The sequence below is a fragment of the Acanthopagrus latus genome, chromosome 8 (genome assembly GCF_904848185.1).
Source record: "Acanthopagrus latus isolate v.2019 chromosome 8, fAcaLat1.1, whole genome shotgun sequence".
Classification (NCBI taxonomy): Eukaryota; Metazoa; Chordata; class Actinopteri; order Spariformes; family Sparidae; genus Acanthopagrus; species Acanthopagrus latus.
Window position 1 is genome coordinate 20,140,131 of NC_051046.1, and position 20,142 is coordinate 20,160,272.

The following is a 20,142-nucleotide window of genomic DNA, read 5'->3' on the forward strand; positions in this document are numbered from 1 at the left end:
CCTTAAAGCCGAGGGTAGCTCATCAGCATGCCTCTGATTATATAATTCTACGATGAGGGTAAAAAGAGTCTGAAAATAAAATATCTATAAAGTCTGGATTGTTTAACAGCTCATTGTGTTTTGTTTCTAATCATTTTGTTTTTGTTTTTTTAACGACGGAAAGCAGAACATTCCTCACCAAACATCTCTTATTTATGGACACTTTGTCTCAACATACACGAAAATAAAAACACATTTTTCCAAGACAGATGTGCATGTGTCATTTGCACGCGGACATGTTATGCTTGCCGTGGACAGAGGAGGCACTAAGCCATGACTCAATTATTAACTGACACAATGCAGTGAGTTCATATATTCCAGCAATCTGCCTGACGCAACATTGCTTCAGCAAGACACACAATGAGCCTCCTCTGCCTCTGTTAGGCTACTGGTGACACCTGTTCAAACAGGTGCAGAAGGGTGCAGGTAAACCATAAAACCTTCCTCCACCGGCTTCTGTGTTTGTTCTATGCGTCTTTATTTGACCTGGCTTCAGATGCTGCAAATTCACGGGAGGGGATCAATAACCTGCTTCAACTGACTTTCTCATGAGGAATAAAACACCAGGTTAAAATGTGGATCTCGCATCTTGAACTTTTTGATGGGTATATGTGACCTGACACTGGGATTAAACCTTTCAGACAGGATTATTAATTATCAGCACTTTCCTTTTTCACTTTCATGTTTTCACACACTGACAGTAGCTCGAGAGGAGAGTTCAGCCCTTTATAATAACTGACCTGCGTGAGAATGTCCAACTGTTGAACAATGTGCCGCAGGGTCGAGTCCAGGCTGGATGGATGACCCGAGAGAACTTCCAGTGGGCGCGTCTGGCCTCTCCCCCCTTCCTCTTCCTCTCTCCTTCCTCTTCCTCTGCTGCCTGCCCCAGTCTGGCTCCCAGCAGTCACACCTGCCCTACCGGCACTTTCATCTCCCATCCATCCTTCCACTCTTGACCCGCTTATGTGATGCGTGGGCAAACCGTTGGAGTGGTGACTGTTGGCGGCAGCCTGCGTGGGCATAAAGTGTGTCCGACCGCTCGAGAGCTGGAGATGAAAGCCAGAGAGGGAGAGAGAGGCTACTCTTTAGCTGATTGATTTTCAGTGCTTTGCGCTTTAGTCATGCAGGTGTTTTCTTTGATGAGTGCTGTGCTCAGGTGTGCACTCATCAAATGCATTGTGTTCCAGTAGAATCAGACTCAAATCACCACTGTGACATCCTGACATTTAATTGACGACACGGCACCGAAAACATGGGGCTATCAAAAATAATAACCCCATTAAAGAAGCCCGCAAGTGTCCAGCCTGCTCCAAAAACCTGCTGGAAATGAACACAAAGCAACTTACCAGATAGGACTAGAAAAGGTAAAATTCATTGTGCTCTCTCACACTAAAAAAACTGCAGTTCAGATATTTTCATATATAAATTCTTGATTTTTGGAGCTTTAGAAGGATGTTTAACAAATAAAGTTGGAGGGATTGATTTGATCCCTACAGTCAGAGTGCTGAATGTAATCTTAACTGTTGAGTTTTTTGCTCCAACTTTTGGTAATTAAGTAAATGTTTGTGCTGGATGGAGTTGGAGTAAAAGCTTCAGCTGTTAATAATAACACCAATAACACCCCATTGAGGCCAAGATACAAAGTCTATTTTACTGCCCTGTCTGAAATGTAGAGAAATGAAAAGTGGGACAGAGTATAAAGCATAGGGTTATTAATTAGTCTGGCTAATGTGCAATAGTGATACATAGCCCTATGCAGTATTAGCCAACATCCTTCCTGTTTCATTGTTCTGTCGGAGGAGCAGGCCTTGAGCCTCTTTAAACTTGGCAGACTGAAGGAGGTGGATGACTCACACTGCTGGATTACTGACTGAACAGCAGACTGTGTGACTGATGGACTAACTACAGACAAGTTCACAAGACAATATGCACTCTAAGGCAAGGAGATGTAGCAAAAAAGAGAAAAATCTGCTTCATTTATATTTGTCATGATGAGAGAACATGATGTTCAGTTAAACCAGGCACACATTCCTCGTCTATCTTGTATCCGGGCAGAGACGACTGATGATGGTTTTACGCTTAAATATTTTCACACATGCACAACAGTAGCTTTGCAGTAGAGACAAAGTATTCTATGTATTCTGAGAGCCCAGACAAACCAGACTGACATCAAAGAACTACAAGTCATCTCACATTGTATGTGTCTCAATCAAAGCCTACAGATCACGACAACTACCCTCTAAACTCTGTACTGGCGTAAGAGGACGTATGTCTCTGTACCACCAGGTGGCAGTAGTCTGCATGAGTCATTTATTGTCATTCATTGTCATAAAAAGTTTGGCCAAAACTATAAAAAAAAAATAAAAAAAAAAGGGAGTACCGATGCTTAAAGAGATATTGCAAAGTACTGCGATCGTGGAGCTTTCCGTTTCTTTATTAAACTTTATAAAACTAGTTTTCCTACTCATGAACTGATTGACTTGGCAGAAGTGCCAATCAAAGTGAATTCTCTCACCAACAGCCTCTGTGCCACAGAGGCAACATGTTCAATCGGACGATAAGAAGGCGATTGGGCAAGTGCCAAACTAGGGCCACAGATGCCTACGGATGACCCCAACATTGATGGAGGGCTGACCGTCCGCCTGGTGTGTCGGGACCCGAAGTTGTTGTTGCTGAAGGATACAATATTTTGGGGAGTTTGGGGTTTAAACTGGTGACTATCTAGTGACAAAACAAAACCCCATTTAAAATCTAAATTCAGCTGTATTAACTTACTGTTCACAACTGACAACGTATTAGCATTGTTTGTGTTCCACTTTGAGAATATAGACATCAAATAACTAGTTAAATGTATTTATTTTTCTCTTTTTGACTAATTGTTGATCCAAAACTGTCAGAAAATTGTTAGCCCCTGGCCCAATGGTGACGATTTCTGATTGCTTGTTTTGTCCGATCAACCCCCAAATAAGTTTTTTTTTCTTTTTTCTTTTCTTTTTTTTTGCCTTTTGATGGCTTTATTGACAGACAGCTTGAGAGATGAAAGTTAATGGAATGAGAGAAGGGGGCATAACATTCGGCAAATGGCCACAGGTCAGACTCGAAACCTGGGCCGCTGTGGCGAGGACAGAGCCCCTGTACATGGGTCCCATGCTCTACCCAAAGAATAAAACACACTAAAATGGAGAGAGGCAACACATTCCAGCATTTGTGAAGCTGGACCCAGTGAATGTATGGCATTTTGTGGTTGGCAAAATGCTTAAATGATCAATTACCAGCTTCTCATTTGATCTCAAATTAGCGATCAATCAAGTAATCATGTTTAAACTACTCAATCTTTCTGCATTTGCTTCAGATCAGGATTCACTCGAAAAAATACAGCCCAAACCACGACACAACCATGACAGCTGCACTCGGATCAGTGTCTAGACTCTGCTCATGAACAGCACCAAGTGAAGAAAAGTCGGAAGTTGCCCGAAATAATAATAGTAGTGCCTTATGTGAAAGGTGGAAGGGGGCAGGTGGTGCATGGAGTGCAAGAAGAGGCGCAGAAGGGGGAGAAATAAATGAGGGATGTGTCAGGAGGATGGAGGAGGAAGGAAGAGGAAGGTGTCACACATTCCTGGCCTAATGCATGGAGCAATCGATTCCGGCTTGCTTCCTGCGCACTGTCTTCACTTCAAAGAGAGCGTGAAGGGAGGCAGGAGATGAAGGAGGGATGGAGGGAGGAGAGGAGGAGTGTATGAGCGCGTCTTTAAAGAAGGAAGGAGGAAGGGTTACTCTTAACTCCTGAGTGGATGTGAACAAAGCCATCAGTGTGTGGATGGCGAGTCTCCCCTGCCATCTATGCTCATTTTTTATCGCTATATTTTCTCGTCTCTTCATCCCTCCACCCCCCCGCATCCTTGGCCACATCTGGCTGACATCTGCTCAGCTCATTTACGCCCAGCAGATGCGGATCTCCATCCCTCTGTAACCCCCCCCACCAGGAAGTTTGGGTGCAATCAAACATTTAACAGGCGGCGTACCCCGGCTGGTCTGAGTGTCAAATCAATGCACACGCAGGCGTATTCAAACACATGAAAGAACACCCACTATGGATTATGTGAAACTATTGATTCGTGCAGAAGCAGCAGCAAATAAAGAGGCAGCACAATGAGACTGAAATATTGAGAAGAGAGAGGAATGTGAAATCATTCAAACATGCAGCTATAAAGCAATGCTACTTCACTTGATCAAATGTACTGAATAAAGCCCCGTGACAGCAAGCACATTGGACAGAAGCTCTGTGAGGACGCGGCACCAGTTATGCAGGTGTAACGTGAGATCAATCAAAATCCTTTCAAGGCATATACAGATCTCAAAACGAGAACTTTATAATTATGAGGGCCATTTCTGAGATAAAATCATCTCGGCTAAGCTCTGTGGAATGTAAGGGGTCATGGCTCGTTGTCAGTAGTGGCGGGAATGTGGCCAGGCCAGGGTTTTTTTTTTGTTTTTTTTTCTGTGATGGGAGATGAGTGGGTGGTAAGGCAGGGGTGGCCGAGCACAGCAGAGCAGAAAGTAGCCGCCATGATAATAAAGGGGCAGTGGGAGTGTCGTGACAGTGCCCCGATGATGATGGTGGGGCAACAATGTCCACGTTGTCAACGATGTGGCAGGGCTGTTGTATATTGTGTGGAACACAGAGGCTGAAATGTTACAAGGTCACGAGGATTCAAAATAATGGGTATGCTTTGTGTAGTAAGTCAAGTAAATGTTTCACAGTGTATGCTACATTATTACATGGAATGCTTCCACATTTTGCTGCAGTTTTTGTCTTTATTTTGTATCAGAAGAGCTTTGATTAATGATCTTATGATGATAAATGAGGAGTCTTTGGGTTTTAGTCTGTTGGTTGGACAAAAGAAGCAATTTCGAGAATAAATGATCAATTAATCAAGGAAAACGTTAGCTGCATTCCTATTTTGAAGTGTTGCTCATTGACAGATGATCAGATGTAGATCATGAATATTCTTTGCTAATACTGTTGATAGCTTCACATGGCTACAGCAGATGTAACCAACATGGCAATGTCAGCAGAAGAGCAGCCTATGTTAAAATGTTAACAGCATCTGTGATGTTTACGATCCAAAAGGACTCTCACGAGAAAACAGATCAGATATAACCTCCCCTCCATTTCTAAATCAAATCACAGATGTCTGATCAAAAACCTGATTACCATGAGCACCAGAATCAGCTCTGCTCTCTCTTTTGGCAGGAAACCTTGGATACTGTGACCCTTACATAAAAAAGCTGTTTGATCTTAATTGAAGGGCCTCTCTGATGTTGTGCCTCCCCTCACTGCCCCCCCTCCCCACCCCTCCCCACCTGAAGCCACATACTCATCTTCAAAAACCAGCCTGATGTTTATGTGGAAATCCTCCCCATGACGATCTTCCAGTGCTACATTTTGATTTTTCACCATCATTCTGCCAGATGCCATTGATGAATGATGTGTATATTTATATTTTTTTTTTTCTGAAATGAAGCTATAGTCAATAAAAATATAGAAATATACCAAGCGTAATGCATGTATTCAAAAGCATAGGTACACTTTTGTCTTGGGGATGTGACTCCAAACTTGTTGCTACAGGTCAGCCTTACTTTTTGAGTGACACTAAATGGCTAAAATCTAAATTGTAAATATAAATCAGCAGGGTGAGCACAGCTCGTAAGGTGGTCTGTCACATTGGTCGGTGCCTCCCGTGCACAGATGGGCTCTTGAAGCGTGATCGTGATTAGTATTCACACTGAGCTGTCGACCCTCCTGATGCCAAACACTGGCTCTTGTTTACATGCGGACCATTATGCACTAAATGTTAGAAGTACTACTTCAGCTGGAAGCGTGACTGCACAAATTCTATACAGTGGCAATCTTTGAGATTTTATTTTGGTAATCAGTTCTATATACAATAGTACATAGTGAAAGGCGAAGCTTTACATTTTGCCTACATGTTGCTTTATATATTCTTTTATCACAGCATATTTTATAACCAAGCCATGCCATATTTTTCTGTTTAACTATATTCTAAGTTAACTAACACCCTTTGGTGTCTTAAAGCCCAAGTTCTATCATAATACTGGTAAAATTATGCTTACTGGCAGCATTAAGAACTTATGTATCACGACGAAGTATCATTATTGTTCAATATGGACAAAAATAGTAATCATACCATTTGCCATATCACCCAGACTTACATTCACTAATCCTAAACGTTAACACAGACAGAAATCCACATACAGAAATCACTTTTAGAGTGATTGCTTCAAACAATCAGCCAATCAAACAGGTCTGCGGGTGGCTCACTCACTGTGGTGCACACAGGAAACGGACTATTAGAAACTGTCAGGCTCCATCTGTTAAGAGTGGTAAATAAACCACTACTTTATGTCCTCTCTCTATCTTTTTATCAACTATGCCATGGTGACACTGCAGCATGGCTTCAACTGGAAGGTTATGAATGTTGTCAAAGGACTGAATGTGCTAAATTAAAACATGAGTGAATCTCAAAGACAATCTAAAAGAAGCTGATGTTGGTGAGGAAGTGGTGTTTGTGAAAAGAAAAAATTTGGCACTTCCTGCTTTTAGTTATCCAACCTTTATGTGTTGGATATGACTGCACATTAATTCAATTTGGTAGTTACTTACTGGAACAATCTAACATAAAAAAAATAAAACATTAACAAAAGCTGTTGTTGATTTTCCAGCCTTTCCACCTTGCAGAGAATATAGAACTTGGTTACATGGAATATTGGCATCTGTCCTAGACCTTTATTTGTCCAACTCTGTGTGAACCCACCACGTAACCTTGTCACTCCTTTCCTGGATTAGATGGTTTGTACTGAAATTGATCCTGTGATGGTCAGGGACCGTTTCCTGGTCACAGGATGCCTTATAATGTTGTTCATGAAGCAGGCTCCATGGAGGGAGGAAATCCTTGTTAGGAATCAAAGGAAAAATTAGCTAGTGCTGACCCCCCACCCTGGTTTAACTTTCCTATTTTTGTGTCTCAAATGGCAAATGGTCGCCCTCTGGACAATAACACACACTTTTGGTGCACACACACAGACACACAGACACAGACACACACACACACGTACACACAAGCAAGCAATTATTCAATCAACAGCCACCACCATATACCCAATTACAACTCACACAGCTGGAGTCACTCTCCAGAACCCTCCCTTGATTAACAGCATGCAGCCACACAGAGCAGACCCTCTTGAACTAAGCTGGTGTGAAGACCAAAAATTGGACTGCATGAAAAAAAAGCATTGGTTCACTTTTCTACGACAAATATGTTCCAGAGTGGCCAGTTTGACAGATACTTTCATGAGTGTATCAGACCACAAACTTTAACAACTTTCTCAACTTGATCATGTCGACAATCTGCCAGGGCCCTTGCCTTGACAGTGGTTGGGCCTGCACTGCTGTGAGAGAACACAGGAAATCAACAGTTCAACGTACCGTCACATCTCTAGATAACCCCAATTCGATCCAGTTCATGCCTTCTAGTGTTCATTACAAATCTATGCAATAAGTTTTTTAACGATACAAGCTGTATTACAGATGTGGAACAGAAAATAAAATGATCCCTTCAGGCAACAGTGCTGCATGAAATTACAGATAATCTAAGAAAACAGTGAAATTCAGTCAGGCTGTGTTTGTAGTTGTAGTTACAGAGGCAGCAACAGCGGCTGTGGGACATTATTAGCACTGTGTGTAAACCGCAGTACCATATTCATTTGAATGGGGCCACTCATTGATTCAGCAGGGGTACCAATAATTAGTTGTTGTTGTTTTGCCCAAATAAGAGCAAATATGTTTTAAATGCAGGTAGGCCCTAACAATGGTTGACTGACATCTTATCCATTGCCAGTGCATGAGATTGCCTTTTGTTTTATTTTTCCTGCTGCATGGAGACTATTAGTGTTCAACCATCTGGAACTTCAACTGGCGCCAAAGCATCATGCTGGAAAATTTAGATTAATATGTCCACTATGGTGTCACCTTTCAATCACTGTCGGCTGGAGCTAGAGCCAATAAATACTTGTGAGACTTTTGACCCAGGAATGGATGCCGATTGTTCTCCAATCAAGACTAAAACCAAAAGTTTTTAGGGTAAAATAGAGTCCCTGGTGAAAAAAAGGCAAAATGTATGAGCATTAGTACAATTACTGGAAACAGTACCAGCTGCAGTTACATTTTTAGTTAACTGCATGTTTGTAGCTGGAACTTATAGAACTAGTGGCAGCATTCTTTACACAGGCTGACCCCTGAAAATGAAATCCAACAGAACTATCTTAAAAGAAAACAACCAGCATCCTGTGCTTTCAAGTACAGAAACACACACAATATCCTCTGTGCCTGACCTTTAACCTTTAACAGGAAGTCAGGTGCAGAGTGGAACTGGCAGGAGGTCTAAAACGTCTGAAGGCTCCATTTCCTGTCGGTAAGACACCACATCAGATGATTCATTTTTCATTCATCTCGGTCACATGTATTTTTCGGCCCAACCAATTAATTGGGCGACCTCTAGCGCTATCCACACCCCACGCCGAGGCATGGTTGCTCTTCAAACAAAACGCAAACACACAGTTAAGGATGCTCTCACCCACATATGGACAAACAGACACACCAAAACAGATGCAGACAAAGAAATCAGGGAAGCTCACAGTCACATGAAGACATACACACAGACACAAGCCATGTAATTATGATTTAGCTGGAACCACTGATCTCCCCCAACAGGATCTTTGTCAGAGGTGCGGCAACGTTGATGGTTTTCAAAAAGCCCGAGCTGAAGAAAAAGCAGGAAGCCAAGAGGAGTTTCATGTGGCTTTGAGGAAGTGGATACATCCTCTTTATTTCTCACCCTCCCTCCCTTCTTCCCGCTCCCCTATCTGTCTGTCTGTGACATCTGCACAGCAGCCACCCACACAGTGAAGCAAAAATAACCTGCTTGGCAGTGAGCTGCCATTAAATACAGTTGGTTTTCTGACCGCATCACACACATGAATGGGGACAGTAAACACCTCGACCACGAGCAGTTAAAAAAAAGAAAAAAGTGAAGTCCTGCCTGGGTTCAACATACAGACACACAGACTGTATCCTCTCTTTGAGAAAAACACATTTGCATAAATACATACAGTAGAACTGCCTCAACAAAATTATACATCCAGAGGAGCCTGAACTCGCACTCACACACATACCTTTCAGGAGAAAGACACACTCACAGGTCAACCCTAGAATAACTTTTTCAAGGACACATCCAAGTATTCTCAAATCAAAAAACTCCATGTCCAGACCAAAGCACACAGTCAAAGAATACTTCCTCCTCAAACACAAATTCTTTTGAATGAATGTAGTGTGGCAGCCATTCATTCATAACACATTCTCCCCACACTGAGGTTTTATGTGACAAGGGTCCTTGTTGGCTCTGTATGACAGTGTCAGCATTTATATGATAAGTTATGCATAATTGCCAATTCTGGATGGAAGGTGTGGAGTCAATGCCGATGGCAGACAAGACACATTATTGAAAATGTGCGAACATCGCCAGATGGAGACCGAAAAGTGAGAGAGTTGGGTAAGGAGACAGGGTTATATTATAAGATGGATAAAGATTTATGTATACCTATCATGCTACAATATATATATTAAATTAACTATGTAGTCTTGGTCGTGAAAATGTACGTCCTGCCAATGCCATGGAAATAATCCGTTATACAAGCTAGAGATGTCCTGAGCCAAAATTATCTGTCATGGGGCACAGTGTGGTACATATTAATGGACTGGTATTTGAAAAACTAAAGCCAATTACAAAATCTTTTTACTGTACCAACTGCTGTCACTGATGCATCGCTGGTCTCCTCACTGACAGCCTTGCTCTCACACAGCAAGCATTTTACTGCATATGTGAGTGAAAACAAGTGTGAAAATGTGAAAAAAAAACCTGTGATAAAATCTCTGACATACTAGCTGTCACCAACTACCATCAATCTGGTGAGTAACTTGATGGCAGGCCAAAATAGTGTCTGTTGTTGGATTACAGCGCTCTCTGCAACCCGGAGTCTGTAGTCAGTCAAAGACTATTTATGAGCTAAAAGAAGCATCACTCAAAAGTGGAGTGTTTTTTTTATTTCTGACAACTCCAACAGTGTGATGCATTTTCTTAGACAGATGATGTCAGGCAAATTGTAAGATACATATTCTCTCAACTAAACTTTCATCCATACTTTATCAACAATTTTTGTTTATCAACTTAATAGTTTTGAATCAGGACCTTCAGTCCTCAGCTTATGATGATTACATCAGATTAGACAAGCAACACCTGTCACTTCAGTGTGACAGACAGCCTGAGGTGGAATAAAAAGGTCATACAATTTTGTACTGTTTCTTAGCCCAAAATAAATGTCATGTATTAGATTCCTGTGGTTCCCTTCAAATGCAAGGGAGATGCAGGACTGAACTGTAGTCCATCTCCAGTGTTTATAAGTAGTCCATCGGGATATAAGATACTGGGTCCAAATGAGAAATACAGACAGAGAAACATCTGAGTGCAACAGGAGAATATCTGAGAGGATAGCGAAATAAAGCAATCGAAAAGAAAGAGAAAGCTGTTTAATAGTGTTAAGATGAACTCAGCACTCTGACCCACTTCTGCAGGATGAATGGGAGAGCATCTGTCGCAGAATCCCACCAAGAATGAAGATGACTCATCGACCTGCACTGCTTAGCTCATAGAGAGGAACGGGCTGAGAGAGGCAATGAAGAAATGGAGACAGAGAGGTTTAACATCATCCCTCTTATCAATCACTCATACCCCAGAGCAAGATGTTAATAATGTTGTCGGAGGAAATGATTAACATATGGATGGGTGGGACTCATGAAAAATCAGAAAACAATAATCAGCAAAAAAATGCCCCTCATATTGAGTAAGAAACACATTCATCTGTATGAACTAGTATGAACCAAAAACCCTTTTCTTTATAACAGAGCTAACCTTAACAGAGTGATCATGACCCCTAAAGATACACTGACCCAAAGAGAAATGTTTTCAAACTAGCATTTCTGGGGCTGGATTTGCAAGAATTGAACCAGTAGATTTGAATAGGTTTTCAGCCCTTTGACGATGAATGGATAGCACACAGAACTTTCACTGAGAGGGTTACAGGTTTCCACTCATGCTAAAAATGGATGCAGCGCTGTTTGAAAGCATCCCCCCAAAAAATAAAATAAATGATGCTCAGTGTTCATTAAGTCAAGCACTTGGAGTGTTGGCGTGGAAACGCAGTGTCGATTGTTTTTAGCCTGCAAAACAACAATAGCTATTCAACCGCTCTCTTCATGTTATGCTTCTGGTCTGATCTGAAGAAGCCTTAAATCCCCTCTGTTTTAAGTGCAATGATTCACACTGGACCAGAAGTCGTGATCTGGACCACTGCCTGTTGAAACACCCTCATTATCACCAGTTGTCTGGCTCAAAAACAACAGACTTATGTTTATGGATGCATGAATGCACTACAAACCTTTGGTTAGTTCAAAGGACAGGACAGAAAGGACAGGTCTGTTGGGAGTTACTTAAATAAGGGGAATGCACTTGTGAAAGTGTGCTTCAGTGGCAGTGGCTGGATATGATCCTTAAAATGACCCTGTAAATAATGTTTAAATCATGAACACACAGAAGTCAGAGGCAATATCTCAAAATAACTCTGCAACTCCACCACTGGCACATTTGGCTGCTCTGAGTCAAACCATGTCACAGTGATTTGTGGAAATGAGCTTCCAAACTGTACCCCAAATATTTCCTTGCTGAAGTCTTGTTCTGAGGTTGTTGTTTTTTCCTATATCAAATTGAGGGGGTTCCATGTGCAGAGTACAACCACTGAGACAAAGTGTTATTTATTATATTGGGCTGTGTAAATAACACAGACTTGACTTGCTAATAAAACAATCATGATTGTTCTCAGCACAGACAGGAACTGAAATGAGATCAGAATTGACAACCATATGTGCAGGTGGTCTGGAAAAAATGAAAATGAAAAGCTTTCCTTTGGGGGATGTAACAAAAAAATCTATACACTATACAAGGACACAGAATCACACCTGCACTGACAAACACAGAAGCACATACATGAACAGGCACATCAATACATTTTCACACACAACACAGATGAGACACAGCAGTGGAAAAAAAATCACTGTTGCTCTGCTTTATGTGTAAGAGGGAATTAATATATTTACAGCCAGAGTATTTTTTCCATAGATTTGGCTACCATTGGTAAGGTTAACTGTTAATTTACTTTTTACAATGTGGAATTTTAAGCCACTGTTGGCACTATGGTTGGGATGAGTGGGTCACCATTTCATTTGTAGAATGTGCAGGAATACACCATGCACAAGCATGCAGGTGATGTGACACACTCCTGCTAACAGGAGAAGGTGGTCATGTAAATAGGAGGGTTACCATAAGCTTCACATTCACATTCACAGATGTAAAGGTAAACAAAACTGGCATTTATCTCAAAGACTGACTGAGCAATATTATGTGCTTCATTATCATACTATCAGAGTTTCAGGCACAGCTCCTCGCCACTGTTTGCAAGGGACAGAGGAAAAGGGTAAGCCTCACTTCTTAAAGGGTCAAAGTTTTGAATGGGTCAAATCTAATGTTTTATTAAAGTTAAATGTGTGACAAAATAGCTGTCCTTAATACTGCTACAGTTTTTATGGCAAGTCATGCTATTCTAATCTTGGTGGTGAGATGCTGAGAAATGCTACCAGCATAAATGTGCAGAGCAGCAGCCTATACTGTGAAGCAGGATTTGTGGTAAGCGAGTGGTAACTTAAGGGATAACTCTGGGTTTTCAGTGTGACAAAGCTGGCTCACAATGTACATCGCACAGGTTTTTTAATTTTTAATTTTTTTTTTTTAGAACTGGTTTGTAAATGTTTTATGAATATAAAAGTGCATTCAAACCATTTGTTGGTCTTCTATTATACTGTACACAGAATGCTTGATGGCGAGGAACACTAAAAAAAAACCTCCATTAGAAACAAACTCACATCTCAAACCTATTATCTTTCAAACTTCAAGCACACAACTCCAATAAGTACAGAGGGTCAAACTTGAAAAACAGAGTAAATTTGCCAAATCCATTTCAGCAGATGAACGCTACGAGTTCACCCAAAGTGCAGATAATTGAACAGTTTAGTGTAAATGTGCTATGATTGCAACTGCATCATATGAAAGGTGTGTTTTGTGCATGTTTGTATGTAAATAAAAACAGGTCATTCATGTAACAGTGAGGTCAGGCAGGCATGTTGTTGTGGCAGTAAATAAGCATGTGTGGCAGTGTGGTTATAATGCACGAGAGCAGGAAGCTATTAACATGGCATTACCAGACCAGCAAGGGGCAGGAAATTAAATTTGGCTGCCTCTGAGAAGGTTATGTCCCAGCCCTCCCTCGTGGTGGGTAATTGATTATTATGGCTTTCCACAGCTCTTGTCCGCATATATATTTTCCACTCAAAGGCTCCATGTTTACCTCACTTTTAGGCAGCAAAGATTTATCCTTCAAGTTTTGAGGGAGGCTGATCCTCTCTCTTTATGGAAATCAAATCATCTTTGTGTTTTAGCATGCTTGACTGACCTGGTGAAGCATTTGGAATATGGGTCATACAACATGATGTGTGAGTTATGTTGCTCACTCTGGATGTGCCAAAAAATATTCATTGTATCATACTAAGCCACCAAGCCCCCACTGCCCTCCCCATACATAGAAGATGAAGATACCTTTTGAAAAATGATGTCCGAAATTGTGATGGACATCCAAGATCGCTTGCTCTTGTATCAATTATCAGCTTATTTTGATCAAATTTGAGATGTCAAAGATATGAGCAATGAAAGAGCTTGGTCCAAAATCATGGAAACTAAAGGATCACTGTACCTCTTAAAATATATTAAGCCATTGTGTAGCCCCAGCAAAGGTCAGACACACTTAACAGCAGTTGTCCCAGACAGCAGCATATTACCCAACACAAAGTATGTTGATTATTAACGCCAAACACCACTCAAACCTGTCACGACCCTAACCCTAACCCTTCTTTACACCAAGATAAGGACAAACCAAACATAACCTACACTCACCTGGATTATGACCATGGCAACAAAAGGGCACTGCACTTCCCACACCAAGCAAGGTGTTGTTTTTACGTAAGATTAAATGTACCATTAAGGTCAAAACAAGAAAAATATAGGTCAGTCATGGCTCTGGAAGGCCTATGAAATCTGTGGGAACCAACTTCAGGTCCATCTCCAGAGAGACAGAGAAAAGCAAGACATTTAACAAGAGTGTGGTTGAGGTGGTAGAAACATGTTTTCCTCACTAGGCTGTATTTCACTCTGCAAACACCCACAGAGCAAATACACTCTAACATGGACATGTGCTTTTAGAGGCCTTAACCACAGTGACACCTGGAACATCCATGATCACACCCACACAAAATTCTATCCCTTGTCCTGATGCTGGTAAATGCGTTTCCCATGAAGTCCACAGCCACTGGTAAATGCGTTTAAGTGTTTGGTTTTTTTTTTCATTATTTGCACACTTCCCTTCACCTGTTCAATTGAACTGTTGCCAAGAGGAAATGCCTCCGCCTTCAATATGTCTTGATGTCAGAGACTGGAGCCCTGTTCAGTCTCCGGTGGTCTGGATGCTCATAGAAACTCATTTAATGTCAGTTTGTTGGCTGTAAATTTAATGCCAGGAAGCCTCCCCTCCCATGATTCATAAATCATATCTTCTTGATGTACCAAACTGACCTCGAAGAAGCAGCCATGCAAAGGCAGACCATGAAAATTCTAGTTCTAGTTCTATTCTAGTAAATGTTGGAGGTGGAAAAAATCCTAGCAGAGATTTCCAACTTCTGATCTCCAAGCCCTCAAAGTGCACAATACCAAAAAGATGTCTCTTTGGCAAATGTTGACACATCTGCACACTCAGCAGCGCAGCCTCCTTCAATCAATCTTTATTTGTATAGCACCATTTCACAACAGAAAAGTTATCTCATGGCACTTTCCAAATGGAGCAGGTCTAGATCATACTATTTAATATATTTGCAGAGAACCGACATTTCTCTCATGAGCAACTACTTTGGCGAGAGAAATTTCCGGTTTGTTTCTATTTGAATTATATTCAATTCAGCGCCAGCAAAAGTTATCTCATTACACTTTTCACAACAGTAAGTTTGGACCATTCTTAATTTACAGAGTCCAAATATTCCCCCATGAGCAAGTACTTGGCAACAGTGATTAGAAAAAAAATGCCTGCTGTCTTTGTGTGGATAATTGGTTAATATTGAGTGAAATCACTGATTTCCTCTACAAGCGATTTACCATGCTCAATTAAACAAGGCATCCAATGAGAAAATGCAAAAACTATATTGTAGCTTATGGCCAGCTAGAGATGCTCAGTGACAGGGCAACAGCCATTAATGGCCTTGATTTGTCAGGGCCTTTATTCTCTAAATAACCAAAAAGTCGTTAAGCAGTAAAGAAAGGATTTCTATTGCTTTTTAGCTCTCACTTAGTGTCATGATTTCAAAAGGAGCATTCCTATTTTTCTTTCTAACTGCTCCCTGGAGAAGTCATAGGTTGGGGTGAGCAGCAGAACAGCCCCCCTGAAATAATCAGTGTTTTGCTCAAGGACACTTCTGCAGGATGTTTACTGTCATGGACACTTGGACATGAAACATGACACTCTAAGCTCACTTGTTAAAGGATGGATTTTATCAATTTTGCACATGTGGATAAGATTTAAGATTAACCTTTTTGACAAAATGTGAACTAACAATCGTGCACAGAGCAAAGAACAACAAAATCATATGAAGAACAACAATTTAGGTCATCAATCCATACACCAGAGAACAGGGTTCATTTTTGGTGGCTTTTTTCCTGTAACTTTCAGTTCCTGTCTTTCTTTGGTTTTTCTTTCTTCGTTGTACATCCTATGAGTCAGTCAACAACTTTGGTTCCTCTTGTTTAATCACTCCATCATTTTGCCCCTCTCTTCTAATATACTGTCTCTTTATACTTCCACTTTTATATCTGTTACGTGCCAACTGGCAGTGGCTCTTCATCTCATTCCCTGTATCAATGGATACACCCTACAATAACTGTTTGCTAATCATGTACATGCAACAACGCCTCTGATTTAACAGCCCAGACAAAAAAATGTGATGACACTGTGATAAATATCTGCTGTTTGGTCATTCTCATAGCCACAAATTTCAACCATATTCCGATAGCTAAAATTCTCTGTGCACTCTGACATAAGTTTCAAGTTTATTGACATCTTGATGATAATGCAAATTTTTTATGTTTTTTTGATTTTTTTGTTTTTTTTTAATGGGGGGGGGGGGGGGGTGTTTTTTGGTGATGATCTTCATGTGATGAAGGCACCCATATCTTTCAGGTTCTGTCCACGGAAGACGAAGTCTGAGTGGTTTAACTGTCTTGCGAAAGGATTACTCTAATTCTACATGTGGCATTAGCTAAAAGTAAAGGACGAACAGGAAAACCACTTTATGTTTAACCAATCTGAACCATGTCAGTGTTGATGGACTTATGCCTATAGCTTTACTACAGCATTCTTTCAAATGAGCTTTAAATGGACTGACATCGCAAAGTAGAGGTTCCTGAGAAAAATCTTGTGTTTGAGAGGAAATGAGGCTTTTGCTGAGAAGTTCAGTTACTAATATCCCGACCAGAGGTTTTTTCTACGGTTTTCTTTCCCACCAAAGTCTCAAGTGGAGACGAATCCTTTCACAGTGAGGAAGTGAATGAGCGTCATTGTGGCTTTGTATGGGATTAGCCCATTTTAAAGCCCTTAGTAAGATTTACCCACATTATTCACATTTTAATGGACGTTCCCACCCACACATACCCTTGCTGGGCTAAAATCAAAATCCGTTGCAATGAAATAAGGCAGCAGGAGGCTTAATGCAAGGAGAGAAATCTCAAGGTTCATTGACCTCACTCAAGAACGAATATCATGCAGGTACAATAAGAACAAGTCATTGAAATGGGGTAGGCACATATAGGTTTCATATCAGTTTGAATGAGTGAGCAAGACCACATAAAAATAAAGCAAATGTAGGTCTTAAATGTCAACATTATGTATAATTCAGCAGAAGAAGAATAGAATAGAATGACCCAACAGACAGACTCCCACAAACATTTTCCCTCTAAAGCAGGTGCCATCAAGTATTAGCAAAATACAATGATGAAGCACAACTTTATCCGTTAATCCATTTGTGGTTAGTAGAAGCAACATCTTCTACTAACTACAAACTTGAGTTCGACCAGTACATCAATATATGTATCAGCTGATATGAAATATTATTTTAGGCATCATAATACACAAAAAGATATGGTGATTTGTAATTAATAACTTCCCAGCGAAGTTTACCATTCTGCAATAACAGTAAAGTATCTTGCCACTGTCACATATCTTTGTTCCAAGCTTTTATTATCCACAATTAAGAAGAAATGCTGAAATGCTAAAAAAAAGTGCATTATTTCTATGCTTATTTAACTCTTATCATACATCTGTGCTCTGAGAACCATTTCCAGAGATGTCAGTCTTTTTCAATTTGTCCAATTCTGCACCATATTATCATTATTATTTCAGATTTTTTTTTTTTTTTTTTTTTTTTTAAGGAAATTAGAGGCACACAAGATTGAGGAGGTCACCATGGGAACAGCCACAACCTCCATAGTCCCTAAAATGAGGGAACGAAAAAAATATCAACTAAGCTGCTAACCACATAAAATGACTGACCAATTACAGGTTAAAATACCTTGGGCAGCAGTGAACTGGGATCTGCAATCATTTTCACAAATTAGGTTAGCCACCCTGCCCACACAAGCATTTGTATAAACACCATGTTGAGGAAGTATTCTGATTTAATTAGCAGTCTCTTCCACTACACTAAAGCAGAAGCAACACTAGATGAGAATTTAATAGTTCATGTTGTAGCACATAGGTGAAACCATCTTCATCTGTTGTGGCTGAAAATGACATATTGGGCTTGCTAACTGAAATGTCAACAACAATCCACAGACAGTTATAACTCTCTACAGTCCCCTTCCAAAATGCCAGCCTGTGGGAAACACTGATAGCAGGTGGCTAAATGAATGACAAGAGAGGCCAGCTGATTGGACTGTAGAGGCCCTCAATGAGAGAGCAGCTAGCACCGCCACCACTGAGTAGCATCGCAGAGAGGAAGTATAGGAAGGGGGGGTGGGGGTTTACTGGGATGTTTGATTGGCAGTCGAAGCAGTGGGGGGTCAGAGGTCCTGCTGGGCCTCTGCCCTTCATAGTACAGGCAGGAGGCAGCAGAGAGAGCTACCCCAGCCCCTGGCAGCCACAGGTGGGCTTTGTGGTCTGTCATCATGGGTCCTGTAGAACCAAGCTGCCTCTCAGCTTTTCTATCAGAGCCAAACAACAAGCAGACTCAGCTGTCCATGTGTGTCCACATATTTCCATAAGTGTACATGCATGTGTGCATCATCACAACTGTGCACCTATTAATGGTATAAATAGCTTTTGTTTTGTTGTGGATGCTCATAACGATAATCATGCATAAGAGTAGTGGCAGGTGATGAGAGCAATCCTGCACTTGCATTTGCATAATGTGCATTGAGGTAAACATGATATGAAAAAGATATGTGTCTATATGGAGTGGCCTTCCAATCTTGCCTAAGCTTTCAACCGTATACGTTAAATCTGTAATTTTGGGCTTTACTTATTCATCTTTAATTAAGTAGTTTTTGGCTGTCACAAAGGATCCAAGTTCCATGTGCCATGTTGCCTCCTACTATGAATGAAGCCCCAATGCTCACATGATTTTTGACATTTGACACCTGAGCTAAGGCATCATAGAAACCTATTTACTGCAACATGTCATTTTGCTGTCTTGTCAGAGAGCAGTTCTCTTCATTTAGAATCTGACAACCTATCAGCTATTTCTATAAAAGCAGTAGCTTGTGTGTCTCATACAAATTTCTTTAGGGTGAAACTTAAGTTCTAAAATGTCAAAGTGCAGTACATACAGTGTCATTTCCTCATCAATTATGATTGGTTTGGATCGGTTGTCCCACTGACACGTGGGTAATAGACATACAGAATATATTACAGAAACACTGTCATGTCCTGGGCAGGTTCGACCTTCTACAAAAACAACACAAAATTGGTAGCACAAATACTATTAGTGTCTGAAAGAAACTTTTGATCTATTGTTTGCTCCCCTCATATTGAGACTAATGGCAGCACTGAGGGGTCAGATTAGACCATGGCTGAAAGAACTAAATTAGGCTGACATCGACTGCTAGGACCTTACACATCAAACAATGGGTAGCATGAGGACCGTGATAGATGTCTGGAGAATAGGAAGTACCATGCAGAGTGTTTGGGTGTGTGTAAGGCAGTATTCACAAAAATCCATGGTGAAAAACACAAACAAAAGTATGGGACCAGTGAGAACATTATGGGGTTTTTAAATGCAAAATATGTTAATTTATTTTAAAGGTCCTGTATTATACTGTTTTTCATCAATTTCACACAGCTGTCAGAGGTCCAGCAACACTGTATTTGAAATGCATTGCCCCAAACCCATCTGTGGTCCTGAATTTCAGCTGTCTAAAAGTCACTCAAGTGAGCTCTACTGAGAGCAGGTTGTTTCTGTGCCTGCACCTTTAAATGCTAATGAGCTCCGTCTGTCAACACCTGCCTTGCCTACTACAGGCCCCTCTCAGGGAGACAATGCCTCTTACGCTAGAGGTAGCATGCGCTAATGTTACGGTGGATGTATTATTGCTATGGCTTGTGGAGATGCTTTCATTCAACCGTACAGTTGTACCCAGAATTGGACCCAGAAGGAGAGGCTCCTGAAGAAATACAGACTCTGTGGCTGCAGCAGGATGTTTCAGAATGGTTAGCGTGTCTGAATAATGTTAGTTTATTTGTATGCGTTGTTAGAGTTTCTAACATGTA

At 40.9% G+C, this 20,142-nt stretch overlaps 1 protein-coding gene across 3 annotated transcripts in view; it reads right to left on the reverse strand.

The window, feature by feature from the left end:
- poc1b (POC1 centriolar protein B) overlaps positions 1-20,142 on the reverse strand; it is a 69,224-nt gene that overhangs the window by 24,275 nt on the left and 24,807 nt on the right. For all 3 annotated transcript variants that reach the window (XM_037106748.1, XM_037106747.1, XM_037106749.1), the window contains exon 11: positions 780-1,085. In XM_037106748.1, the coding sequence (XP_036962643.1) occupies positions 780-1,085 (306 nt within the window). The remainder of the gene's footprint in view (positions 1-779; positions 1,086-20,142) is intronic.